Source organism: Aspergillus aculeatus, assembly GCF_001890905.1.
Source record: "Aspergillus aculeatus ATCC 16872 unplaced genomic scaffold ASPACscaffold_1, whole genome shotgun sequence".
NCBI lineage: Eukaryota > Fungi > Ascomycota > Eurotiomycetes > Eurotiales > Aspergillaceae > Aspergillus > Aspergillus aculeatus.
In genome coordinates, this window is record NW_017962976.1 from 1,616,098 (window position 1) to 1,640,966 (window position 24,869).

At 52.7% G+C, this 24,869-nt stretch overlaps 10 protein-coding genes across 10 annotated transcripts; 4 read left to right on the top strand and 6 right to left on the bottom strand.

Annotated features, from left to right (window-relative positions):
- Positions 1–75: 75 nt before the first annotated feature.
- Positions 76–1,879, top strand: ASPACDRAFT_74325 (uncharacterized protein). The gene is made up of 3 exons (XM_020204181.1): positions 76–599; positions 685–1,421; positions 1,498–1,879. The coding sequence occupies exons 1-3, from the start codon at positions 280–282 to the stop codon at positions 1,755–1,757; spliced, it is 1,317 nt and encodes a 438-aa protein (XP_020061094.1). The 5' UTR covers positions 76–279; the 3' UTR covers positions 1,758–1,879.
- Positions 1,880–2,432: 553 nt separating this feature from the next.
- ASPACDRAFT_109594 (actin-related protein 2) lies at positions 2,433–4,535 on the bottom strand. The gene is made up of 7 exons (XM_020195406.1): positions 4,314–4,535; positions 4,133–4,179; positions 3,924–4,067; positions 3,582–3,807; positions 2,942–3,507; positions 2,801–2,878; positions 2,433–2,734 (listed from the first exon to the last, which is right to left on the bottom strand). The coding sequence occupies exons 1-7, from the start codon at positions 4,330–4,332 to the stop codon at positions 2,648–2,650; spliced, it is 1,167 nt and encodes a 388-aa protein (XP_020061095.1). The 5' UTR covers positions 4,333–4,535; the 3' UTR covers positions 2,433–2,647.
- A 421-nt stretch (positions 4,536–4,956) lies between these two features.
- On the top strand, positions 4,957–5,542 carry ASPACDRAFT_109598 (uncharacterized protein). Its single transcript, XM_020195407.1, has 2 exons — positions 4,957–5,155; positions 5,254–5,542. The coding sequence occupies exons 1-2, from the start codon at positions 5,138–5,140 to the stop codon at positions 5,452–5,454; spliced, it is 219 nt and encodes a 72-aa protein (XP_020061096.1). The 5' UTR covers positions 4,957–5,137; the 3' UTR covers positions 5,455–5,542.
- ASPACDRAFT_74327 (NAD(P)-dependent oxidoreductase) lies at positions 5,357–6,621 on the top strand. Its single transcript, XM_020204182.1, has 4 exons — positions 5,357–5,442; positions 5,555–5,886; positions 6,021–6,158; positions 6,221–6,621. The coding sequence occupies exons 1-4, from the start codon at positions 5,440–5,442 to the stop codon at positions 6,486–6,488; spliced, it is 741 nt and encodes a 246-aa protein (XP_020061097.1). The 5' UTR covers positions 5,357–5,439; the 3' UTR covers positions 6,489–6,621.
- Positions 6,622–6,713: 92 nt separating this feature from the next.
- ASPACDRAFT_74328 (bZIP transcription factor) lies at positions 6,714–8,741 on the bottom strand (the record flags this gene model as incomplete). Its single annotated transcript, XM_020204183.1, has 2 exons — positions 8,088–8,741; positions 6,714–8,014 (listed from the first exon to the last, which is right to left on the bottom strand). Coding segments are annotated over exons 1-2 (1,420 nt in total), but the record flags the coding sequence as incomplete, so codon positions are not given.
- A 909-nt stretch (positions 8,742–9,650) lies between these two features.
- ASPACDRAFT_49146 (GTP cyclohydrolase II) lies at positions 9,651–10,930 on the bottom strand (the record flags this gene model as incomplete). Its single annotated transcript, XM_020202212.1, has 2 exons — positions 9,651–9,680; positions 9,788–10,930. The coding sequence occupies 2 exons, from the start codon at positions 10,928–10,930 to the stop codon at positions 9,651–9,653; spliced, it is 1,173 nt and encodes a 390-aa protein (XP_020061099.1).
- Positions 10,931–11,506: 576 nt separating this feature from the next.
- ASPACDRAFT_74331 (SAGA-associated factor 29 family protein) lies at positions 11,507–13,020 on the bottom strand. Its single transcript, XM_020204184.1, has 2 exons — positions 12,247–13,020; positions 11,507–12,188 (listed from the first exon to the last, which is right to left on the bottom strand). Exons 1-2 carry the CDS (start codon positions 12,720–12,722, stop codon positions 11,906–11,908), a joined length of 759 nt encoding a protein of 252 aa, XP_020061100.1. The 5' UTR covers positions 12,723–13,020; the 3' UTR covers positions 11,507–11,905.
- Positions 13,021–13,982: 962 nt separating this feature from the next.
- On the top strand, positions 13,983–15,862 carry pmi1 (mannose-6-phosphate isomerase pmi1; the record flags this gene model as incomplete). Its single annotated transcript, XM_020197784.1, has 5 exons — positions 13,983–14,254; positions 14,325–14,345; positions 14,407–14,498; positions 14,557–14,794; positions 14,868–15,862. Exons 1-5 carry the CDS (start codon positions 14,224–14,226, stop codon positions 15,860–15,862), a joined length of 1,377 nt encoding a protein of 458 aa, XP_020061101.1. The 5' UTR covers positions 13,983–14,223.
- Positions 15,863–16,109: 247 nt separating this feature from the next.
- On the bottom strand, positions 16,110–17,654 carry ASPACDRAFT_1877953 (putative Coatomer subunit epsilon). The gene is made up of 5 exons (XM_020198123.1): positions 17,559–17,654; positions 17,024–17,405; positions 16,802–16,937; positions 16,428–16,666; positions 16,110–16,366 (listed from the first exon to the last, which is right to left on the bottom strand). The coding sequence occupies exons 1-5, from the start codon at positions 17,581–17,583 to the stop codon at positions 16,258–16,260; spliced, it is 891 nt and encodes a 296-aa protein (XP_020061102.1). The 5' UTR covers positions 17,584–17,654; the 3' UTR covers positions 16,110–16,257.
- Positions 17,655–18,718: 1,064 nt separating this feature from the next.
- On the bottom strand, positions 18,719–22,171 carry ASPACDRAFT_20247 (putative 1-phosphatidylinositol-4,5-bisphosphate phosphodiesterase Plc1; the record flags this gene model as incomplete). Its single annotated transcript, XM_020198933.1, has 1 exon — positions 18,719–22,171. One exon carries the CDS (start codon positions 22,169–22,171, stop codon positions 18,719–18,721), a length of 3,453 nt encoding a protein of 1,150 aa, XP_020061103.1.
- Positions 22,172–24,869: the final 2,698 nt, after the last annotated feature.

The following is a 24,869-nucleotide window of genomic DNA, read 5'->3' on the forward strand; positions in this document are numbered from 1 at the left end:
CGTTCCATCGGCCGATTGCGCGGCTTACCCGCCCACCTTCATCCCACTTTCCGACGCACGCTTCGTCATAGTCGCCCCGGTTTATAGATAATAGAGACAAGGAGCAGGCTTCCGAGTCTCATTGTCGCTCGTCTCGCGTTCCTCCCTTCACACTTTTTGTTTACATCTGTCAACCCAGATAATCCGCACAAGGTGGCTGCAGATAGCGTGCCATTAACGGGTGTGGGAGAAGCCCGGGATCTGGATCCGGCCCTTGACTTCCACGATTCGGATGATGAAATGCCCATGAACCGCCCTGTCATGCATCGACCCGCTGACGGCCGCGCCCAACAACCGCTGCTCAAGGATGAGCGTCGGGGACGGCTATCGAATGCCAGCCTGGGCAATGGTGATGCAGAAGGCAGGCCTATGCTTCACCATTCCCGGCGACCGACCATCCGCGGCAGTAGTCCCGAGCACAGCGCGGAGCACGCGACGCGCCAAAAATATATGATTGCCTCGGGGTTCCTGCTTCTGAGCCTGGCGAGTTTCGTGGTTCAGACGGAGACCGCGGTATACATTCAGCACGAGCTGCACTGGGACAAACCATATTGTATGCTGTAAGTTTGGAGTACTCGATCGCCTGGCTCACCTTCGAGACCTCTACGCTATTCAAGAGGCTAACCTTTCCCCGCTGCTACCTAGCTATCTCACACATGGTTCATGGGCGCTGCTGTGGCCGTTCCAGCTCCTTATCCTTCGCTTGCAGAAACGCAAACTGTCCTGGGCGGCGTTCTGGCGCCGGCATGTCTATATCCTTCGCACGACGGCAAAAATGGTGGAGACCCAGGATGTACACCTCACGTCCCGTGATTCCCAGCGATCGCCTATCCCGTATATGCTCCGAACAACGGCGTTTGTCACCACCGCTCTCACAATTGCCGGAGGCTCCTGGTACGTTGCGGTCAACATGACCACGCCGAGCGACTTGACCGCTATCTACAACTGCTCGGCCTTCTTCGCGTATGCCTTCTCGATCCCCCTCCTCAAGGACAAACTGCGGGCCGACAAGATCATCGCGGTCGTGGTGGCCATCGTCGGGGTGCTCGTGGTGGCATACGGGGATCGCGACGACGGCAAGAAAGGGAAAGCGCATGACGAAGCCGAGAATCGGTTGCTGGGCAATATCATCATCGGTATCGGCAGTGTGCTGTACGGTCTGTACGAGGTCTTATACAAGCGGTTCGCGTGTCCCCCGGAGGGCACCAGCGCCGGACGCAGCATGATCTTCGCGAACACGTTTGGCAGCCTCATCGGATGCTTCACGCTCCTTGTCCTGTGGATCCCCTTGCCCTTTCTGCACATCATTGGTCTGGAAACCTTCCGCTGGCCGACCGGCGAAGCGGCCTGGATGCTTCTGATCTCCGTCCTTGCCAATGCCAGTAGGTCAAGTCCGATCAAGCACACCCCCATAAACCGAGGATTGAAAAACAAACTAATACCACCTCTCTGTCATAGCATTCTCCGGCTCCTTCCTCGTCCTGATCTCCCTGACCTCGCCCGTCCTTTCCTCCGTAGCCGCCTTACTGACCATCTTCCTCGTGGCGATCGTCGACTGGCTGCGCACCGGCCAACCCCTGTCGCTGGCCTCCATCATCGGCGGGGTTCTCATCATCGTGGCCTTCTTCCTCCTCAGCTGGAGTACCTACCGCGAGATGAACGAAGAGCGCAAGAAGGTTCTCGCCAACGAGCAGACCGAGTCCGACTCCGATGACTGATTGACTCTTACAGCCTCTGTAATACCCAAAGGCGCAGATGCAGCTGCGCTTCACCATCCCACCATTTATATATTCCCTCGATATCCATTCGCCTTTCCGCTGGTAGAGACGGGCCTCTGGTTCTCTTTTTTTTTTTTTTCTGTGTCATGTTCCTGCTATTTCATGGGCGTGTGCTGTATGATGCGTGACCATACTCACTCACATAATTCTTGTCTTCCACATTGTCTTCTGTATAGGTCATGCATGTCCCCTCTTCCCTTCCTTCTGTATTCTTGGGATCATAGAGGCCCATGTCCTGCATTCTGAGGAGTTTTTATTTTTTTTTCGGTTGGTAGAAGATATATACACCACATAGACTTAGACGAAGGATTTCTGTGCTGATTTCGGTTGACTACTCGGTCTGATTATGTCTGAGATTCTTGTAAGATGGATTGTAGCAAGGAGAAAAAAAGTTTATGATTTGATTACCCTAAAAAGTCCAGTGACTCGGTGCATACCTACATGTGGAATTTACAATTGCAGCCCTTCGAGAGGGACGACCATATGACGAGGGGAAGGTGTATTACAGTATAACAAGCTTGAGTACGAATGGCATGGATGGGCATGCGCTTCATTGTTCCTCAGAGAACGAGCGAAACACCCGGTTTGGAAATATGTATATTCCAACTGCATAGTGTGAACGTGGAAGATCGATATAAATATACTTCGATAGGATAAAACGGATCTGGCTAGAATATACAGTGCGACGCGACGAGCCTCGAAGTGTTTCGAAATAAAGTCACTGTGGGATCAGGATATGGCGAGTTGAGCACTTGAAAAGTAGGTTGATAGGTATGGATGTATGTATGTACGGTTACTTGGTTTGAAAAGTGGTAAACTACCTAGACTGTTTATCTTGGACCGAGTTTGGCGAGGGCACGTGCGCCCTGTTCCTCCCATTCTTGCTTGGTGACCCACATATCCTCCTTGTCGGCGATCTGGAAAAAGAAAACAGGGTTAGCGGACAGTCACGGACACAAGCTGGGTGACTACGGGTTGCATACCAGGTTGGCCAGCACGGCACCTCCGAGGAAGACCATGTGTCTTCGTCGGGGCGGGTCTTCGATGCGGACCTTGAATTTCTATATGGACCACGTTAGCTGGATGGCATAGAATGGGGCTTGTCTGGGACAAAAAGCGCATACGTTGAGTCGCTCCGGGTTTCCTTGCAGTACTCGGGTGAGCCACAGTTGCTTGAGCTCCTTCTCCAGACGCGAGGGCAGACCGGGGTACATGCTGCTTCCTCCACTGAGCACGATGGCCTTGTAGAGACTGGAGCGCACGTCGACATCGGCACCCTGGATGGTGTTGAACAGCAGCTCGGCGATACCGGGTTGGTCGACGTCGACCAAGTGCGGCTGGAAGAGACACTCGGGGGCCTCGAACCGCTCGCTGCCCACGCGGATGACACGGCCGTCGGGAAGGGTGTAAGACTCGACGAGGACCGTCGTGTCTTCCGAGAGCTTCTTGTCCAGTTCCAGGTCGTATGAGACGTAGCACAGCTTCTCCTTGATCTGGCGCACGGTCTCGAAGTCGGCCGTGCGGTTGAGGGCGTAACCGCGGCGGAGGAGAAGGGCGATCAGGTTGCGGGTGACGTCGCGACCAGCAACGTCCAGTCGGCGGATGTGGTGGTTCAGGACGGTGGATTCATAGACGGGGATAATGTGGGTGACACCGTCTCCGGAATCGACGACGACACCACTGCTGAGACCTGCGATTCGCGGAAAAAGAGCATGGAGCTTAGTCGGTGACAGAGATGATGTTCCAGAAGCACTGGCGACTTACCCTGAGCATACAGCGCAAGTACGGCCTGGATAGCGACGTAGACACCACCGAAGTTGTAGCCTTCCAGCATCACCTCGGCCATCTGCTCCCGGTTCTTCAGGGGGTTCATGGGGGGTTCGGTGAGGAGGATCTTGCGGCCGGTGGGGTCGATCTTCATCTTCTCGTAGAAAGTGTAGTTCCATAGGTGTTGCATGTCGTCCCATCTCTTGACAATTCCATTCTCCATCTAGTGAGACCGGCCAGGAAACCATTCCGGCCCAACGTTAACATGGCTGCTGAATTATGCCGCGAGGCGGGGGGAAGGAAGACGGTAATTCAGAACCAGCAAATGTATAGACATACGGGATAGGTGATTTGGAGCATTGATCTGGCGGCAGCAGCTTCATCGCCGCACATGATATCCTTGACGACAATGTCGCCTGCTTGCTCTTCCGTCCGCAGTATGGGGCGCCCCACTATCGAGGGGAACTGGTGCTCGGGGAAGTTCTGCAGGAAAACACGCGCGTTAATGATTGAACGCGATTGACGAGATCAAAACAGAGTAGACCGACCTGCGCAGCATATCCGACTTTGAGGAAACCCGTTCCTCCATCGAGCACTGTTTGGTTGAATTGTTGTGGTTAGCTGAAGGGAAGGCGGGAGGTACGGAGAGATGCCGGGCAAGGAGAGGAGGGACGGGCGGAGAGAGTAAGGGGGAGGAGGGGTTGAGGTGGGAGGAGGAGCGCAACGTACCAATAGGCATATCAGCCATGATGATAATGAGATTGAGCGACCGGGGAAAAGAAAAAAGGAAGGCGATTGATCAGAAAGCGGGAGGAGGGGGAAAAGGGAACGAGGGAGTGAGTATGGAGATGACGTCCAGAAGGCAGGCAGGCAGGCAGGCAGTAAGTTAGTCGGAGACACAGCAGCAACAACAGCAGCAGCAGCCGCAGCAGCAGTAGTAATGGATGGAAGACCAGGTCGCCCGTCCGGAGCGGCACTGCTTCAGTGGTGGGGCCTGCCGGGCGGTCAATCACCGGTTGGTGCCTGAGGCTGTAAACTTACATTAACTTCCCTGTCGTCTACTCTATAAGTACTGTACTGGGTCTCAGATCACACAGATTATACTCTATGATCTATGGTATATACTATAATTGCAAGCTGCAATGCTCCATGACTGAAGCTACTCTAGAACATCAACAGTCTCATTGCATCCCATGAAAAAAACTACTATAGTCCCTAATCATCAAAACCCTCAATGCTTTAGATTATGGAGACTATGACCTTTAGAAAACCGAGGCCAGTTCAGACCCGATTGAGACATAATACCAACCATTAGCATAATGAGTACAATAGTCAAGAAACACGACTGAATCAAAGTGCTTGTTGATTCTATGCCAATATCTCCGCCTTCCCCGACATCGGGTCCGGCCGGTTATCGTCTGTCGCCCGAGATACGTAGGTACTACAATAGTCACAGACCATAAGATAAAATCCAACCACCACTCACCATCATTTCCACTCTAAGCGAGTGACTCCCTACTATAAAGGTCTCAGTATACCTATAATCAAACACAATGCCACAAATCGGTTGGGTCCGTGCCATGCTTCCCCCTCCCCCCTCCCTTCTCATACCACAAACCAAAACCCCCAAGCTTCACATACCCATACTGAAATCCCACCAACCCAACAGTATGGCCTCGGCTCCATGGGCCTGGCCATGGCCAGCAACCTCCAAAAGCACCTTGCCAGCAAACGAGCCCTGAATCTGCTCTATTCGAACCGGACAATGACTCGCGGAGACCCTCTCAAGGCACTGGGCGGGACCCCGGAGTCGAGTTTCACCAAGCTCGTCGCCCAATGTGGCATCATATTCACCATGGTATGTCTATAAACCATTACTGGAATCCCCATTACAGCGACGGGGCGTCTTGCCAAAAACCAAAACGATTCGATCAAAAACCCAGCCAACTAACTCTGCGAAAAAAAAAAAGGTCTCCAACGACGCCGTCCTCCAACATCTCATCACCACAGCCACAGAGTCCGAGGTCTCGCTGCGCGACAAGATCTTCGTAGACTGTTCGACCGTCCACCCGAGCACGGTCGGCCGGACCGTGGCTCAGCTCCAGGCGAAAGAGGCCTCGTTCCTGGCGGCGCCCGTCTTCGGCGGCAACCCCATCGCGGTCGACGGCAAGCTCGTCTTCGCCCTGGGTGGGCCAAGGCCGGCCGCGCAACAAGTGAAGCCGTTGATCCAGGACGTGATGGGGCGGAAGGTCATCGATTGCGGCGAGGATGCTACGCGGGCCTCGCTATTGAAGATTGCGGGGTGAGTACTCTGCTCGTTTTACATGTCATCGCCTATATTGTTTTTGGGCGCTTTTCCATTCGAGGAGGCGGTTTTGGCTCTGTGCTGTGTGATGAAGGAAGCATGGGCTAACGTGCAGTGTCCACACAAACTAGCAACATCGTCACCGTCAACATGATGGAAGCCGTCGGCGAAGCGCAGGTCTTCGCTGAACGCACGGGCCTGGGCACTGGGCCGATGGAGGAACTCATCGGGGAAGCCTTCGGCCCCGTCGCGGGGGGATATTCGAAGAGGTTGGCCTGTCTTTTTTGTACCCACTACTCAGCAGATGAATGTACCCTCTAACATGCGCTAGGTTGACGACGGGCGCGTACGCGCCTCCGCTGGGCTCACGGCCTGGATTCGGAGTGTCCTTGGCTATCAAAGATGCCAAACATGCTTTCGCTATGGCCGAGGAGAGCAAGGTTGAGCTCCCGGGCTTGCAAGTGGCTTTGGACAACATGGAGGCGGCCAGGGATTATGCGGGTGAATGCTTAGATAGCAGCTCCATGTATGGGGTTCTACGGCAGAAGGCGGGATTGCCATTCTGGAATGAGAAGAGCAGACAGGGCAACTCGTCATGACCGTACAAAGTGTCAGTACAGTCACTCTGTGTGTACTAAGACAATTCCGGGGGATCCAGCATCATGATGTCTGTGGGTTTGTCATATGAGAGCAGTCGAGATACAAATAATTTTCCAACGCATTTCTATGACTCAATATCATAAATTCTGTCAAGCACCGTGTCTTTCGTGTTAAGGCATACCTCGATGCACTGGCAGCTTTGGTTGACCATTAAAAAAAAAAGTCGGAAATCCGAGTAAATATCCTTGAGAAAGTATTGTTTTCTAAGACGGGTAATTGCACATGACATGCGTTCAGAGATGAGAAAGCAAACGTTGGGCATGACCGAGGCCACAGGCCACCGAACTTAGACCGTGGTTAAGCGGCCCACTCTACCAATTATGTGCATTGTACTATTGCCGGTGAGTGGTTTTTTATTTGATCTTGGTTGTATCTACCAGCGAAGGGTATGCCTCCGCAAACGCCGGGCCGAGGGACCAATTGCTGAGGTTCCGGAAATGTCTTTCGAAGACAGGATTGATAATCAAATCGTCACCATCTCCAGTAGAGAGCAGACAATCGGTTGCTTCATATGGCCAATTGACCGACAGAGTCCGTGTGAAGGGTATAAACCAGTTCTCGAACGGATAGTCTCGATACGTCATCACCAAGCGATCTCGCATGCGCGGCCAAGGCAAATAGTCAATCCAAGCCGGATGCGGAGTGAGTAGCTGCGATGGACGGGGGGTCAGCCATTCAGGCAATCGCTCGTAATTCTCTGGAGTTGGATATATTTGCCATCGCATTAAAAGGAACATCAAAAGAAGAACACAAACTTGCTCCGGCAATGTTGCGATATCCGGGAACGTGCGCAGAATGTCAGTGAACACTTTCGACAAAGGATGTGAGTACACACTCCGTTCTGGATTGAGCAAGGACGATACGCTAGGATACGACGGGCCAACAAGATTCTGTTTCGGTACACCCTTTGCTGCCTCTTGCTGGCGATGATGCAAGAAATCCATGAGGATGGCGTCTAGTGTGCAGGTCGGCGCGATGTTCCGGATTGGAGTCAAGTGCGCAGGCAAGGACAGCGGTTGCTCCGTCGTCGCGCCTGCAGGTAGAGGTGCTGGATAAGTCGAGGCTGTGCTCGCAGGGGCTGGTCTGGGTGCCTCGGAGCAACGACGAAATCCATCCACCTTGGGTACCTGTTGCGACGTATCGAGCAAGAAATTGAATCCCATCCGCTCATCCGTGCCGCCGAAGTCAAGGCCATGGGCTAAATTATGTCGCTGGTAATCAAACGCAATGCGAAACGAAGCCGGACCAGCAGCCGTTAAATTCCGTCGACCTGCAGTGGGCGAGAATGTGAGGGGTGTGGAGGAGGAAGGGGGCTGCGTGCCCGCAGGCTTCGTATATGAGGAATCGGTCGAGGCCGACGGTTGGGTGTTTGAAGGAAAATGGCTATTGTCTGAGAAACACGACGTCACGGATATCGAGGGCATGGGTTTGGCGCTCGTAGAGGCGGCTGCCGACGCTAAAAGATCTAGAACATGTCTGAGGTAAGTATATCTGCCCGAATGCTTGTCGAAGCAAACTAGACAACAGATGTGGCCTACCAGACTTTGCCTGGTCTCCTAACAGGGGTTGTATAATCTCCAGGACTGCTTTCAACCCCTGCTTGAGTTCTCTGTTCTCCACTTGAACGGCTTCATTCTGCTTCAGCGCAGCCTGAAGATCCAAGTACGGTTTCTGCGACGAAAGATCGCGGACTTGCTGTTCGAGCAAGTCGATATGAGCCTTCGTGCGCTCGCGAATTGCGCGCTGGGCCTGGCGATCATTGGCTCGCTTCTTAGCTAGTTGTTCCGGGGTAAGATTGGCGACACCCCGGGCGGAATTGCTGTTCAGCTTGCGTTTCCGGCCCGCAACCGCCGTGGCCGCGCCTCCAGCATCAGGCGCGGGCGTATCTGCATCACCGGAGGCCAATGCAGACGGGGTGGGGGAGTCCTCGACTTTCACCACCGAGTTCGAATCGGAAATTGCAGCAATAGAAGTGACTGGGTGACCGGGCACCAGCGAGGATGTAGATGATGGGGATGTTTCCTCGAGGGCTGGCGATCGAGCCAATTCATTGAGAGGCGGTAGGCGGGTGGCCATGGCCGAACACTCGCGGGCTGGGGCTATGTGAGCTACCCAGCCATTCAACACGATCAGGACGTGAGATTAGACGAGTTGTAGAGAACGTTTGACAAAAAAATTATTGTTTCACCCAGTGATGGACATATGTGACATTTGAAAAAGACTGACTGGTGGGGGATGGCTTTAATTGAAAGATAATGAGACATGCATGAATGCATGCTCGAGGTGGTCGGGGAAGGTGGAAATATTAATGATGGAAATATTAATGATGGGGGGGGGGGACGAGACAGAGGATGGGAAAGCGGACGGAGGGTCCCGAAGGCGCAGGAAGGAATCGATTCGGTCTGGTTGGTTCCAGCAGTGGGAGCAGTGGGTATTCACCCCCCCAAAAGTCAATCATTAGCACCGCTGTGCACCACGTTTTGCCTTCCTCTTGTCAATTGCCATTCGTCTCTTCAGCCTTTGGCCTTTTGACAAGATGGCGGTGCAGAATCAAGAACTATGGTTCCATGGGGTCAAAGTTCGATAGCGTGGCGTCCGGCATGTTCTAGCTGCACAAACAAAGCACCCCTCCCGGCCCAGGGTTGAGCAGTCAATGTGCACATCATCGACGGCATTCTGGCCATTGTTCGGCCATTGTTCTTCCCATCAGTCTCCATCAGTCTTCGTCTCAAAGGGAACCATTCTCATTGGTCTTCAATTTGACAGAAGGATTAACGCCCAGGCCAAACGGGGAGCAAACTTCGCAGATCCCTTGTTGTTTCTCCGAAGTTATTGTAGCGATGATCCACCGAAACGTACAATGTGCACGAAACTAATCACCCCCGAAGGAGACCTTGGAAACGCGGTACGCACAGATGAGGAAAGTAAGGACAAGAAAAGCAAGGTAAGATAGACGTCGCTGTCTCATAAACACCGTACATTACATAAGACCTCTCCTCGAGGTCATCATGAGTATATAGAGCCCAGGGGTAAAGAAAAAGGTGTAAGCAGAAAGTGTGAAAGGTGAACATGCATGCGACAAGGAACGGGTGCTTTTTAGTCTACTGAATCATATGTCCCATTTTTGAAATCTGTCATCCAATTGATTAGCTTTGAGATACTTTTCGACAGCCAAGATGCACAAATGATAAGCCCCACAGTATGGGTGAGGCGGAGAGGGGGGAGAATAAGAACGTACCTTTGTCCTAAGATATCCCTCTACCTCTGTACTCGTAATGCCGGCCTTTCCGCCCGATCTCCATGCCAAGGGAATCATCGGCACGCGCTCCTTAACAACGACCTCGCGGTTGGGACCCTCAACTGCGCGCACCTTATCAGGATTGTTCGTGAGGAGTCGGATACCGTGGGGGTTGGCATCTTCTCCCAGGCCAAGATCGACAAGGATGGCCGTAGCCAAACCGTAGCTTCGAGCATCGGCAGGGTGTCGCAACAGCAGATTGGCCTCGACAGTATCTGATCCAAGATCCTGCAAGTTGTACGCTTTGAGCTTTTCTCCGAGGCCAATTCCTCGTCCTTCTTGCCGGAGGTAGACAATCACACCACCAGAAGCGTTCGAAGCGACGGGCACTGACTGCTGCGACGCGAGTTCTGACAAAGTCTCCATGGGGAATGACATCAATCTCGCTGCTTCATCGAGCTGTTCACCGCAGTCGCAGCGTGCAGACCAGGCGGTCTCTCCAGTATAGCATTCCGAATGGATTCGCACAAGTGGCGCTTGACTCGGGGTACTCTCATCTGCATTTTGCGTGTCTTTCGCTCCCTCGGCGTTCCCTTCCTCATACCAACTGCTAACCCGACCAGGGTGAAGTTTGCCAACATAAGCACCACGAATCATGCGATCCATTTCGGTCTCTCCAGGTCGAACCTTGTCCAAGCTCCGGCTGCGGATTGTGTTGCCAAAGACAATTGCCAAATGTTCTTTGTTATCCAGGTCGTTGTGGTAGAGGTGGAGAAACATCTCCGCGCCCGTCGTCGTCGGGATGCGGGCACGGACAATGCACTCGACATCGGGTAGGCGCGAGAGGAGTTTCGGTGGCTTTGAACTGGTAGGCTGCTGTGCTTGTTGGAGCAATTGTGCCGGATTGAACGTTCCACCTGGGGTTGCTGGCGGGGTAAAGGACGGGGAAAGAAGAGAGGCTGGCACGGCGGGGGTCACATCTCCCCGGTCACTGTCGGTCACACTGACCGCATCGCCACGGAGCTCATCTATCCGACTATTCAAGGCAATCTGATCTGACCCCAGCGAGAGCTGTTCAATGGTATTGGAAGAAGCGGGTTGCGCCGCAAACGTTGGTGAGGCGTGAGACGGTAAATTTGACATGGCGGGGAATGGCGAAGCGTAAAGGTGGTCGAGAGAAGGAAGGTGTGAGCTCTGAGGAAGAGAGAGGAGACGATGAACCAATTCTATCCTAGGACTGAATGAAGTTGCACATATGATTCAGCAAGGTAGTTGCGACAAGAGGACCATAGTCAGGTAGGATGCTAGAAAAGGGGAGGTGACTGTACAATCATAGATGTCCATCGTGGACTGCTATCTCGGCGCTGCGTTACTCTAGTCTCGGCCCCTCGGAATGGCGGCGGCTTCGGCGACGGGCGGGGAATCTCAATGACTCAGCTGTCATTAATCAGCATGACGCGATCTGTAGTCAGATTGTGGCAGTAGCAGGTAAACGCCACACCATGCACCGTCTACATGATCGCTCTTCTACAGAGTAGGCGAATCTGAGTCGCCGTGATTCAGAGGGCTGAATATAAGCATGACTAGTCCTAACCTTTTCAGTCCATCGGGACGAACTGGGGTGCAGACACATCAGCTTCCCATTGACTGTAGTGCATGTAATGCTGACTAGGCACCGGGGCTAAGCCTATTTGGTGTAAACCTGTCCAAGTAGATTTTCTGCATTGCGCTTCGTTCATTTGCCTTTGGTCCACAATATCATTTGTCCGCTACAGAACCACCTATTCCAAGTAACAAAGAGAAGGAAAAGAAGCAGGTTGAAAAATTGGAAGATGAAAAGCAAGTCCAACTCCGTGCAAAGTCACAAAACTCCATCAAATCATAAAAAGAACCTAGCTAAACAATGGGTATCAAGTAATCGATCAATCTGGCAGCCGATTTCACCCTTCCTCTGATTGCAGTATCGTAGAATGTTTCCCGCGCCATAAACCTGAGGCGATTCCGGACTTATCCCCTTTCTCTTCCTACTTCCCTTCAGAACCAATCCATCTGGCTTGGCATCTATCGAGGCTTGAGCGAGAGCAAAGGCCTGGTAGGAGAGGTACAGAGACGGCTGCATTACTTTCCGGGAATGTCCAGAACGAAGCGGCGGTCAACCTCCATCTCCTTATCATCTTCCTCACCCTCAAACTTGAGGCGATAGACATCCTTCTTAGTACCCATAACCTCGGCACGATAGAAAGTGGTAGTGTCTGGATATCTTGCTAGAACTTGTTTCCCAAGAGAAAACGAGGGCAACGTAGACCCGATGCGAGGTATTGGAATCAGCGACGCTGCGGCGGTTCTGTATACCGCGCCCTGTTCACCGTTTTCGTTTGGTTCCGGGTCCTGTACATCATACCTTTCGAAGGCACATCGGTCAATCGTTCTGTGGGACTGGACTAAGGGTTGGTGCGTACCGTTTCTTGGGCCCATCCCCGGAGATCCCTTTGATGATGCATTGAATGCCCTCGCCTTCGACACCTTGCTTGTTCTTGTTGTGCTTGAAGACGACTTCCGCCCCAACCACTAGATGCCCGCTTCGTTCGGCTAGCGTGCCCTTCGCGCCCTCGGATCCTTCTTCTACCTTGATTTGTACAATGGGGTCCCGGCCCTCGCGGGCCTGCGAGCTGGATGCACTGGTACTACGCTGAATGCCACCCTTCACGCGGCTGACTTTGTCCGACAAGGAGTTATTGGACGGACCCGGCGAGTCGGTAGCCGAGCCGTCCATCTCATTTCGCTTCTTCCGTGACTTGGAGAGAGATGCAGCCCGGTTCTGCGGCGCCTCGGCTTCTGATGCCTGCCGAAGCGCTGTCAAAAGACCGAGGTTCTTGATCACATCACTGGGCTCGTCTTGGAGGATAGCTCTTTCCTCCTCGCACAACTTCGCCATCTGCCTGTAAAGGCTGTCCAGTTGGTTATGCTCGCTCAAAGTTGGTTCTGTTGCGATCCGTTAGCGCCTGCAAGACTAACGGCCTCCGCCTCCGAGAAAAGGGCAAACAGAGGTCTAGATGCAACCATGGCTTGCACAGAAAGAGAAGCAATGGCACAACCCAATTTCTAGGTGTATAGCCTTAATTGTAGGAGGAGAAAGCAAAAGGCGAATGAATGCCCATCGAGAAGGAGATGAATATGACTTACTCCCGCCCTCTCGGCCGATCTTCTCATTCAGCGTAGCTATTTGCTCTGCCAGGACCTTTTGCTTGTCGTTCTTCTCTTTGGCCTTGCGTAGATCCTGTAGAATCTTGTTCCACATATCAGTCTCCTCATTGGCTGCGAGGCCATTGTCCCTGGGGACTGGAGGGCCTCGGGGCCGATTTCGGGACATAATGCGGAGAGAGGGACTCAGGTCCGCAGCTTTATCTTTGGTCTGCTGCTGACCTTTACTGCTTTGAAGTGGAGAGCTCCTACTTGGGGTGGTGGTGTTGTTTAGGGCTGAACTTGCTATTTCCTGCACAGTAAGAGTGGTCGTGGTGGTTGTAGACTTGAGCTTGTCTATGTCGAGGGCCTCCCAAGGGAAAGCGGAGACCAGGTCCTTGCGAGCCGAGCTGCGTGTTCCACGCGCTGCGCCCTGTCTCTGATCGTGGGGTCGACCTTCAGAGGAAGAGTTCAGAGAAGCAGCAGGCGGCCCTGGAGTTGAACACCTCTGACTCCCGACAGCAGTCTGAGGCTGAGGAGATGGTAGGTGTTGGAGCTGAGAGGCTGAAGCCGAAGCTGCTGGCGATGCTTGTGATGCTTCCACGGCCTCGTCGCGGACATTCTCTCCGACGGCGGCGTCATGATCTTGGCGCGTCGCCGTCGTCTTCTTCTTTCGGCTGCGACTGGTCGGCAGACGCTTGGTACTCCATGGCATTCCCTGATTGGCAGAGACCATCACGGTCTGGCTCACGTAAGGTAACTAACCTGAACCGAGTAAAGTAAACACAACCAGTCCGATAGTGACTTACGTAAGGACGCTAAGCCTGGAAGTTGTACCGGGACGCATGTGGAATCACCGAATTGGGGAACCAGCAAGACAATCGGACGAATCTGGAGGGGCAGATTTCAAGGGAATGGATGGATGGAGGGATGATGGAGGATGGAGGGAGGTGAGGCCGAGAACAGTGGTGTTAATGTGAGGTGGGATGGGTAACATCTCTTCTTCTTCTTCTGAGACTGAGAGTCTTCTTTTCTTTTCTACTTTACTTTTTTCCTTCCTCCTTCTCCCCTCTCCTTCATTCACTCTAGCTTCCCTAGGAAGAATAACCCATTAGTGAATATCATATCCACCCCTCCTCCCGCTCTTTGCTGCCCTGGCCCTTCCTGAGCTCCCCTCCCCCACCCCACTATCATATCATAGAGCCTGGGTTCTGTTATCGACAACACCCATTATTATCCCCTTCATCTCCGCCAACATGCAGGTCCCATTGCTCCGGCTTCAATGTGGTAAGTGTAACTTCTTCTATCTCTATTTAAAATATAGTCCTAGGCTGACAGTCTAACTCGATCTCTGCAGGTGTTAATAGTTATGACTGGGGTAAGAGCTCCCCGCACCCCGATTCTTTACCCGCCTGCCTTTCGCTGAACCCTCATCCCAGGCAAAATCGGCCACGATTCTGCGGCTGCCAAGTATGCAGCTACCTCGTCTGACTCGGACTTCTCGATAGAGGCAGAGAAGCCTTATGCAGAGGTTGGTACACCTGGTGGTTGAGCCGCCGCAAGCTGTCGACTGACCCGATGACGTATAGCTATGGATGGGCACGCACCCTTCCCTGCCCTCCAAAGATTTCGAGACCAAGCGGACCTTGCTCGATATGGTCCAGGATAACCAGGCTCTGATGTCTGCCGAGGTCAGCGAGCGATATGGCGGGAAGTTGCCGTTCCTGTTCAAGGTGCTTTCTGTCCAGAAAGCTCTTAGCATCCAAGCGCACCCCAACAAGAAGCTTGCAGAAAAGCTCCATGCGAAAGACCCTCGCAACTACCCTGGTAACTAGCTCATGATCCTTGTCAGACCCCATAGTGATAGTACTGCAGCTGACTTCAAATTGTCGTTTCGCAGATGACAACCACAAGCCTGAAATGGCCATCGCGATAACTCCTTTCGAAGGCCTGTGCAGCTTCCGTCCCCTCGATCAGATCACACACTTTCTGAAGGCCGTCAAACCCCTCCGCAATCTGGTTGGGGAGCAGGCTGCCAGTGAGTTCGAGCGCACCGTTCAGGGTTCCGAGAGTTCGGAAGACCCTGAGGTAACCTCCAAGAACAAGGACGCTCTGCGCACGCTCTTCACCACATTGATGAAGTCCTCTCCCGAGGACATTGCGGCGGCCACTAAGGAACTAGTCGAAGCCACTCAACAACCAGACACGTTTGCGACTTCGTCTACCTCTCCCGAGACGAATCCTAGCAACCCGGCCGAATTGGCTGCTATCATCACTCGCCTCAATGGCCAGTTCCCCGATGATATCGGTCTCTTTGTATTCTTCTTCCTCAACTTCGTGAAACTCGCCCCCGGTGAGGCTATGTTTTTGAAGGCCGATGACATCCACGCCTACGTTTCCGGCGACATCATTGAATGCATGGCGTCATCCGACAACGTCGTGCGGGCCGGGTTCACCCCCAAATTCAAGGACGTGGACACGCTCACAGAGATGTTGACGTACTCATATGCGCCCATCGAGGAGCAGAAGCTGCAGCCGACCGACTACCCGTACGTCGTGCTCAACGCGCCGGCGTACTCGAGCGGCTCATCCTGTCTGCTCTACGACCCGCCCATTGAGGAATTTAGCGTCGTCAAGACGGAACTCCGGAGACCCGGCGCCAAGGCGACTTTCGACGGCCTGGTCGGCCCTAGCATTCTGATCTGCACGGGCGGAGCCGGAAAGATCACCGTTGGCCACAAGTCGGAGGAAGTCAAGGAGGGCTATGTGTTCTTCGTAGGCGCCAATGCCGAGTGCATTGTCGAGAGCACCGACAGCGGAGAGGAGAATCCGTTCGTCACGTATAAGGCGTTCTGCGATCTGACTGGCAAGGAAGACATGGCGAATGGCAATTAGGTTGTAAGCAAAGTCAGTTTGCCTCATTTGCGTCAAGTCCATCAGTCCTACATAAATACTTAATTTCGGGCCTATTTTCAATCTGAATTATCTTCGGAGGTATATAAGTCTGGTCCAACCTGTCACTTTGTTTGCTGTGCATCACAAGAGAAAGAGGTCATTTCTGCCGTGCCGGGGTACGTCCAGCCTTTATGAAACTGTTTGGAATCCCCCACACTCGAAAAGGACGAAGTATGAAGACATCGCTTAATATTTACTGGTAGTACGAAAGCTATGCCATCGTATGGATTCATCATGAAAGGAGCAACTTGCGCTAGAGGGTGATACTAAATGTAAACTTCAAGAAAGGAGGAAACAAATGCAGAGTCAAAACACAGCAGCGCCTAGCACTCAACTTAGGCCGACACCCTAGGGGCGTACTTAGCCGCCGCAGAGTCAAAGAGATCACTCTTCTCCTGGATATCGCTCAACAGAGGATGCGACGGGTGAGTCTGCTGGAGACGTCTATAACAAACACATATCAAAATTAGCATCCGCTCAGCACCAGATCTTACGGGAGACATACCCTTCCAACTCCTCCGCCGATTTGCCAGCGAGAACATTCAACACGATCGCATTGGCGATCACCTCAGCATCGTCGGGATATTTCTCCAGCGCCGTGGACAGCGCCGCCTCCGCCTCGGGGAGTCTCCCCAGGTGCAGCTCGGCGACGGCCTGGCCGACGATCGACAGCGGGGCGGCGGTGCCGGGCGCGGAGGCCAGTTCCTCGTAAACGTAGAAGGCCGCTTGGTATTTCTCGCCACCCTGGACACGTCGAATCGGTCAGTAACTGTAGCGATCGCGCAAGAAGTTCGCCCATGATCGGTCGGCTGGAGAACGCTAACTCTCCTGGGACATGTCGGACAGGGCAAGGGGGGACACGAAGGGGCAAGGACATACGACTCTCAACCCCACCCACGATTCCGCCAGGTTGACCAGCAGCGAATCCTGCGCCCAGCGCTTGGCGGCCTGCACTTCTTTCAGGGCGAGATCGGATCGGTTCTGGTGGAGGTGGATCTGCACGATTAAGGCGACGCTGTAGGCGCTCGAATCAGCCCCCTATTTCCCCAGACGCAAAACACCCAAAGAGCCCAGTGCCGTCAGTAGGGGGTGCGAACTTACGCCTCCAAACTTCCCTGATGCTTGGCCAACAGCGCCAGCGCCTCCTCACTGCGTCCCTGGGCCTGCAGCACCGTGCCGGCCAGGACCTGCACGGTGCCGTTGTCGGGAAAGTTCTCGGCGAGGTCCTGGGCGAGGGTGTGCGCCGACTCGAGATCGCCGGCCGACTGCTGCGCCAGGGCCTTCACCGCGGCCAGGTCCGGGTTGCTGTCGTCCTCGCCGGCGAGCTCGGCCAGCACGGCGGCGGACTGGCCCAGCGCGATCTGGGCGCGGAGCTGGAGGATGCGGGCGGGGAGCTGGTTCTCCGGGGAGAGGACCGCGGGGTCGAAGTCGATCACGGCGGGATATTGGCCTTGGTGGAAGGCATTGTGGATGTTGATTAATTCTGTGGAGGAGGGTTGTTAGCAGGGTTTGGTTGTTTTTTGTTACCTAGGCTGGTATAATTCGAGAGAACGGGTTGCGGTTGCGGGGAGTGGATGAAGAGCTTGAGGGAGGAAGTAAAGGGGGCATTGTATGTCATTAGGGTCAAGAAACCTACCGCCTTCTGCTGAGAATGGGTCCATTGTAGCGAGAATAGTTCAAGAAGTATTCGAATGTCGAATCGAGGGCCAGGTCAGTTCGGAGATAGTAGCAATCTAGTAAATGGCTTGGATGCGGAGGGCGGTCGGGAAAGTCGTCACGTTGCCTTTACGGGAGTCCGGCGGATGGCAGGTGGACCGAGAACTGGGCAAGTCATCCGAGCCAGGCTCCGCCGTCCGTTCATATGAAATACTCAAATGCTCTACAAAAGATGACTACCACTCATACATTCAAAGATCATGATCGTTCTTCAATTTGTCATCGAATTGAGCTTGCAGAAATAGCGACCCAGCCGCATAATTCGTGTTAAAACAGGAGATTGAAAGACAAAATAAATCAAGTCGTGATTCTCCTCCACATCGAGGACTTTATCAATTCCCCTTGAAAACAAGTGACAGATGGGAAATGTTGAGATCATGAAGATGCAATGTCGCCACAAGAAGACCTCGGCCTCATTAACAATGCTCGACTTCCTGCGTGTAACTCCTCGACCGTCGATGCCCACGCAACCCAAAATGCAAATGATGATGATTGTCATGATTGATACGCCACCTGGAGTTGAGGTCGTAGGCCTGAGGACCGAACCGTAGTGTAACGAATGCAAAACCCAGGAAGAAGCCACGCAAAATAAACAGATAGGATATGGATAAAGTTCGCACCGGGATGCGGTCAGCAAAAAGAAAGAAGAATAAGACAAGACTCAAAGCAGAGGGTATCGCCACATAAATCAGGGTACTCCGGCAGAATAGTATAGGAACAAATCAAAAAAACAAGACACAGAAACACCGTTCGGCCATCCGGACGCTAAACAGTGGCCATGCATCTTTCACTGCCTCATAGAACAAAACAACCAGTTGCGAGATGATGCTTTCCATCCAGCCCACCTGTGGCTTCCTCGGCAGCTGAAATGCACCCAAGGCTCCAAAAACATAAATGCAAACAAATAATAACACAAATCAATGCAGTCAAGCTGGGATAACGCCATTCCTATACTTGCACATTGAACGAGATGGACAAGATCATGATGACAAGGTAAGCTGGCTAAGAGAGGACGGCAGGAGTGAAGGCGTGGCGTCAGTTGAGCATGACGATGCACAGGGACATCTGATGTCAAGCGATTCAGGGAAATGAAGACGAAGTAGAAGCTGCCGAAACCGTCGGAGTCAGCGCGGGGGATGTGGGAGAAGTATTATCATCGGGAGTCATTGGAGCTTCACTGCCTTTGTCGGAGCCAGTGTCCCGGTCCCTTTCGGTGGATGAGGCTCGTTTGAAGACAGACTGGCCGATTTGACGGAAAATTCCCATTCGCTCAGCGCGGAGCTCTTCCGCATCAAGACGCTGAACTGAGACAGGGTCTTCCTTGGTGATCTTGCAGAACAGCGTGGAAAGCAGGTACTGGTCACCACCAGTGTCACAGAGGGGCAGGTAGCGGTATCCTTGCGAAAGGCTGCTGAGTTTAGCTGTGAATGTGGCCAGCTGCACACTGTTATTGTTTCCTGCACTGCGGCCATCCAACGAGCTCCAGACCGTCCAACGTACAAAGACCAGGTCGGGGTATTTGGTTTCTAGCGAGAGCTTGAACCGATCATTGAAGATGGGACTGTAGCCATTGCTCTGTTCAATTTTGGTACGCCGACGGTGAGGATACCCGATCCCTGACATACCATTGCGAGCCGAGGCATCCATGCCTCCCTCGCCAAGTACAAAACTTTGACCACGATCATCTGCACTGAACATCTCGATTTCGACATAGGGATTGATGTAATCCTCTGGTCCAAGGCTGCGGGGGCGGGGCAGTTGCTGAGCAGAGATAACATCGACCGAGAATCTGACGAGTTTCCTCTCCTTGCCCTTCGCTGCCTCTTCACCAAGACGCACAGTGCGGAGGGACTCGGGCTTGAGAACATATCCCGTACGATCCGTTCCGGCTGCAAACATTGCATGGTTCATTTGCATGCCGACGTCGTAAGTCTGCCAATTCAGGGCCGCCATCTGCACACCACGCCGCCAGAACTTGAGTGGATCAAAGTTGGACGACCGTAAGCGGAACCCCGAGGGATAGACTCTGGTGAGATATTTCCTATTATGCCTCTCGAACAGAGCCTTATTGTCCATGTCGCGGCAGATGCTCTCGAAAGAGCGCTCGGCAAAGGAATACACGTGGTTGTATTGCTGACTTTCCGGAGAGAAAAAGCTATGCCACTTATAGCCGCGGGTGTAGACTCCCAGGTCCGACAAAGGCTTGGTTATCTTGCTCTTCTGGCTTCGTCTTCGCTCCTTCTGACTGGTCGAAAACATGTTGGTGTCACTGTCCTCTGTAGCACTGCTAATGCTAGTGGTCGTGAAAGAGCGTCGATCGTATGTCAGAAATGTATCGGCGCTGTCCGGGCCAACAGTGGTCGAGCTTGTTAGCGGAGGGAGATTGAAGGTCATCTGATGCTCGGGCACCATCGGTCGAATGAACGGAGAGCTTGAACTGCGTTTGCGACCAGAGCTCATAATTGAGGTTGACGTTTCTTGACGCATGTCCATTTGAGGCTCGTCGCATACCTTGACTTTGACCAGGATGCGACCTTTAAGTTCTTCAGGCGAGGGCAGAACGAATGTGTTATTGAGGAGCGGCTCTAGGACAAGTTGATCTTTGAAGGTCTCCCTCATAATTCTCACCATGGCCAACTGTTGCTCGGGACAACAATGGACCTCAAGAGAGAGAATAAGGGGATAGTCACTGCTGATGAACGCGTACCGATTGATGACGGTGATGCAATCCGCAAATAGCACGCTGGTGGTCATGGTTCTTCCGTGAGAGACAATGGGCCGACCATCCGCGCCATCCCAGCAGTCTATTTCTACACAACGACAGCCTTGCGACAATGCGCTGATGTAAGCTTCTGTGCTGGATGCCCCAGCCACCTGACGTCCCAGGAGGTAAGTGTTGTGTGAGCTTGAAATGAAGTATTCATTCAATGGTCGGTCGAATCGAGACTGGGGAGCTCGGGAGGCATAAATCCCATTTGCGGAGGAGGCCAAGAAAGAAGAGAAAGCATCAACACTCATTCGGGAGACCTGGTTGTCACCGTGTTCCGGAATGCTCGGCGTGCGCGGCTTTGACTTGCGGACAAACTTGTCAAAGATAGATGTCCAATGGGCTTGATCCGAGTCAACGTCCTCATTCTGAACATCACGAAGGAACGATAGGAATTCGTCGAGAGTGAGGCCGTCAGAGTTGAAAGCATTGTCCTTGAAGATCATCTTCACATCTTTCCGCTCCTTCAGTCTAGCAACGAAGTCACTAAACTCGGAAAAGTACAACTTGCCCTTGTTGTTGATGTCAGCCTTGGAGAACTGGGCGCGCAGCATGTTCTTCGAGCAATTGATGTGCAGGCTGCGGCAGACACCCTCCACGGCTTCGAAATCAAGGCTCTCCTGATCGCCTGGCTTGAGACCCTGGGGGTATAATAATTGCATCTCACGCTGCCAGTGAGCCTTCAGGACCGCCTCGCTCTGTCCGGATCCTGCCAGACCAGCCATGAGACCTATCCTGTAACGAGAAATATGTTCGAGGGTTGAAGTCCAGAGCTCAAGAATGTGGTCATTCGGAGCGATGAGGTGCATTGTTTTGACCGTACGGCCTTTGAAGCGTTCCGCATCAGCAATAACAATTGTAAACCATCGACCTTCGAGTTCTTCTGGGACCTGGTGCTCTTCGCGGTAATTCCGCGCATCGGCCCCGACACGGATTTCCTTCACATCGTCGATATAGAACCGTTTTGCTGGATTGGAGGGATCCCAGTAGACTTTGCCAGCATCGAGATCCAGGAAGAAACGCACTTGTTTGCGGCGCTTTTTCGTGACCTTGGTCAATATCGTGCCACGTTGGATTGCCCCGTCAACCTTAGGCGCAACCACACCACAGTTGCGGGAAGCCGTCATTGAGCTATCATTTGGTAGGCTGGATGCTTCTGGACCACAGGCGCCGTTGGTTTCCAAGGCATCATTGCTGTCTTCCTCGTTGCTAGATTCCAGGGCGTTCTCCCAGCTGTTCTGAGCAGTCTTGCTATCGCTTCGTCTGCGCATGATAACCGGTCCGGAGCTTCGATCTCGCTTGTCATTGTGGGTGGTGGAAGTACGTCTTCTCGTGAGCTTGCTCGCTGCTCCACGTGAGATTCTACGCATCAAACCGGGGCCTTTGTTCGTGTTCTGCGTGATGATATCTGCCGAGCCAGAGGTGATGGCGTAGCCAGGAACAGCCATCTCGGACTCTCCAAGCTCGAAAGTGCCAGGCGGTATAAGAGGGGCAGTGGACAGTCGCCCTCGAAGAGAGTCAGAGGGGATATGTAAGGGTGTGCCTGAGGGGCTTGAAGCATTTGAGTAGTTGTAGGTTGAGTGAGTAGAGTTTGGGGTGGCTGAGTAAGAGGAGTAGAAGCTTGCCGATGAGGGATTGGAGGCAGGCGGGATTGAGGTAATGACATTATGTAGTTTGGGGGGTTGAGAGAGTGAGCCAGTGAGTTTTAAACTTGCTTGACTGTCGCCATTGAGGGTGGAAGGCGATGAAGTAGCAGCGTAAGCCATTGCGGAAACCTAGCAGACGTAGTACCCAGCTGCAAGATGTGAGATTGTAGACCTGCCGTGAACCGTGCCAATGCCTGAGTCACCTGGACCCTAGGAGGACGAATGAACAACGACACACACAACGATTAGGCGGCTGTGGTGACCCTGGAATGGTAGCCTGTCACTGTAATGCAATACGAGCCGGAATGGGGATCGTGTCTGGCTGAGTGATGCAAAAGCCACTTCCTTAGCGGGATTGCGGTTTTGATATCTGCATCTTGGCCTGCCTCTGATGCAATGCGGAGAGCCCTGCCAGAGAGCGCTCGCGATGGTTTGGGGTACGGGTTCCTGATAACAACTGAAACAGACACCGACTCTGTGTAACAATCGGCTCGGCGGGGGTGGGTAGGCCTAGAGTCTCTGCGTTCCAACTCAATTGACCCAGTACGTCTGATGACTTGACACCGGCTAATAATCTGTCTCCTGCGCTGTTTTCTTTTCCTTTTTGAAACCAGGGAATATCCTGTTCCCTGGGTGCCTTCTCGTTTTATTTCGCCCTGTTTGTGATCTCCGCTTTCTGTCTGTGTCTGAATCCTGATTCAAGCCCCTCTTCGAATTTGCCGATCTCCTAATGCGCGGGGAAAGCTGTACTCTGCAGCAGGAATGGGAGGACGTGCGAAGCTGGGCCAATTGGGCGGGATCGGGGATGGTGAGCAAGGCTGTTTCCTGTTGGTAACAGGGAGAGGGCCGATGACCGCTTAGAAAGGAAACGAGTATTATGCAAGTCAAAGCCGTATGCGCTGCGCATGTGCTTAGCTGTCAGCAGAGCCCCTCCACAGGTAGCTTGTACAGGCGCCGGTAATGGTAGGGATTGAGCTTTGCGTCGGCTGGGCGTTACTGGGGAGCGACTAAGGGCAGACGGCGAGAGGGTAAGGGTATCGGCGACGAGGATCGGAACTGCAAATGCAGGATTGCCTGCCAGCGCAGTGATGCAGGTGGTCGAAAGGGGAAGGGCGACAAATGTGAGCAATCGGAGATTGGACCGACAAGGGAAGTCGTGAAGGCTGCGATTGTCTAGTGCGGACCGATGTGTAGCTTTTTTCCAATTTCCTGCACGGTTACGTGGAGTGTAGCAGAGGACCTGCAGCGAAAGAGCGCCAGGATGGTGAGTAAGAGTCGATGATCATGCGACGGAGGAAACCGTGCCAGCGTTGTTCCTTCGTTTAGGGAAATTTCCACTGCACTTGCGCAAGTCGGGGGAAGAGGACGGAAGGGTTATAGAAGGAGAGATTTGGATGGGGGGTGGGGAATGGTTGGTGATGGACGGTGATAGTGATGGTGATGGTGGTGGTGGGGGGCAAGGGAAAGGTAGAATAAGATTGTTGAGTGGGAATCAACTTTCGCCCTCTTAAGAATCTCCCATCCACGCGAATTGCTGCGGCGTCGTACAGACAAGGGAGAACTTTCGGGGGGAAGGATTTTGGAAGGTCGAATTCGAAGAACCCGCTGGATGTTTCAACTGAAAGAAAGCTGGAGTGGGTACTTTCTGACGTACTGTGTGTAGTAATTCTTGTACTGTCACACGTTCTGATACACGTATGAGTCTTGTCCACCAGTGAAAACTCAAGATTGGTTTCCACCCAGGCGTAATCCACGATTGGGAAAAAAAAATATTTCCAGAAAAACAAGGAAGAAAGCGGAGGAGAAATTGAGCGAGTCACTCTTTTCCCAAGTACTTGTCTTAGCCTAGTTCGTTCAATCTGCGAAAAGAACTAAAGGCAACTAATACCAGTCAGATCAATCAGCAAGGTCTGAAAAATACACCGCTTTGGCCTTGAGATACGCAGTGAAACTGACAGGTAATGATGATATAAGATCAGGATAATGATGATGGATGGACGGTCCTGGACAGGAGTGATGATAACAGAGGCGTTTTTTTTCTGAGCGGTAAAGATGGGATGTCTTTTGGCCAGACCTTTGCTTTTTTTCGGCTCTTCCCAAACTTATATTGAAACAAGCAAGTTAAGTTCAAGTGCCTTTTTCTTTCGAATGGAACAACAAGCCAGGCGATGGGGAAAGGGAGGTTTGTATGCCCTAAATACTACGAGGTAAAATGGGGAAGGGGTAGACACTCGAATTCAGGTATGCTGATAGTCTAATTGAAATGGGCCGATAATTATTGCTGGGCACCTTTTTTTTTGTTTTTGATTTTGCTAAGATTGGGGGTCTGAGGGGTTGAGGGGGTTGAGTGAGCTGTTCATCATGATACATAATGACAGCAGCCCAAGGAACAATATTCAGACCAAGCAAGCATGATCATGAGATCATTTGAGGCCATCTGTGTACCCCCTTCCACTTATCTCCTTTCCATTAACCCCCCCTCCCCCTCCTGCCCTATCAGGCCCTTTTGTCTTCTCCCTGTCACGATTGAACTCTGATAATGCGGAGAAAAGCCAACCAATGTTTCTTTTTGCTTCACTTTTGTTGTGAGATACCTCAGAGCCTATAGTCTGTCAACCAGGAAAGAACTTCCATTATCTGATTCTTTATCTGGTTGATTTTGTTTTTTTCCCTTTCGAATTTCCATCGAACTATTTTACCCAGCGAAGAAGATCAGCCAGTCCAGCGAACAGCCCTGAAGTATTGGGCGATCATTCCTCGATGGGTATCACTATCAGTCCTGCGCATCGCCGATGCTGACAGGAAAGAATTGGTTTCA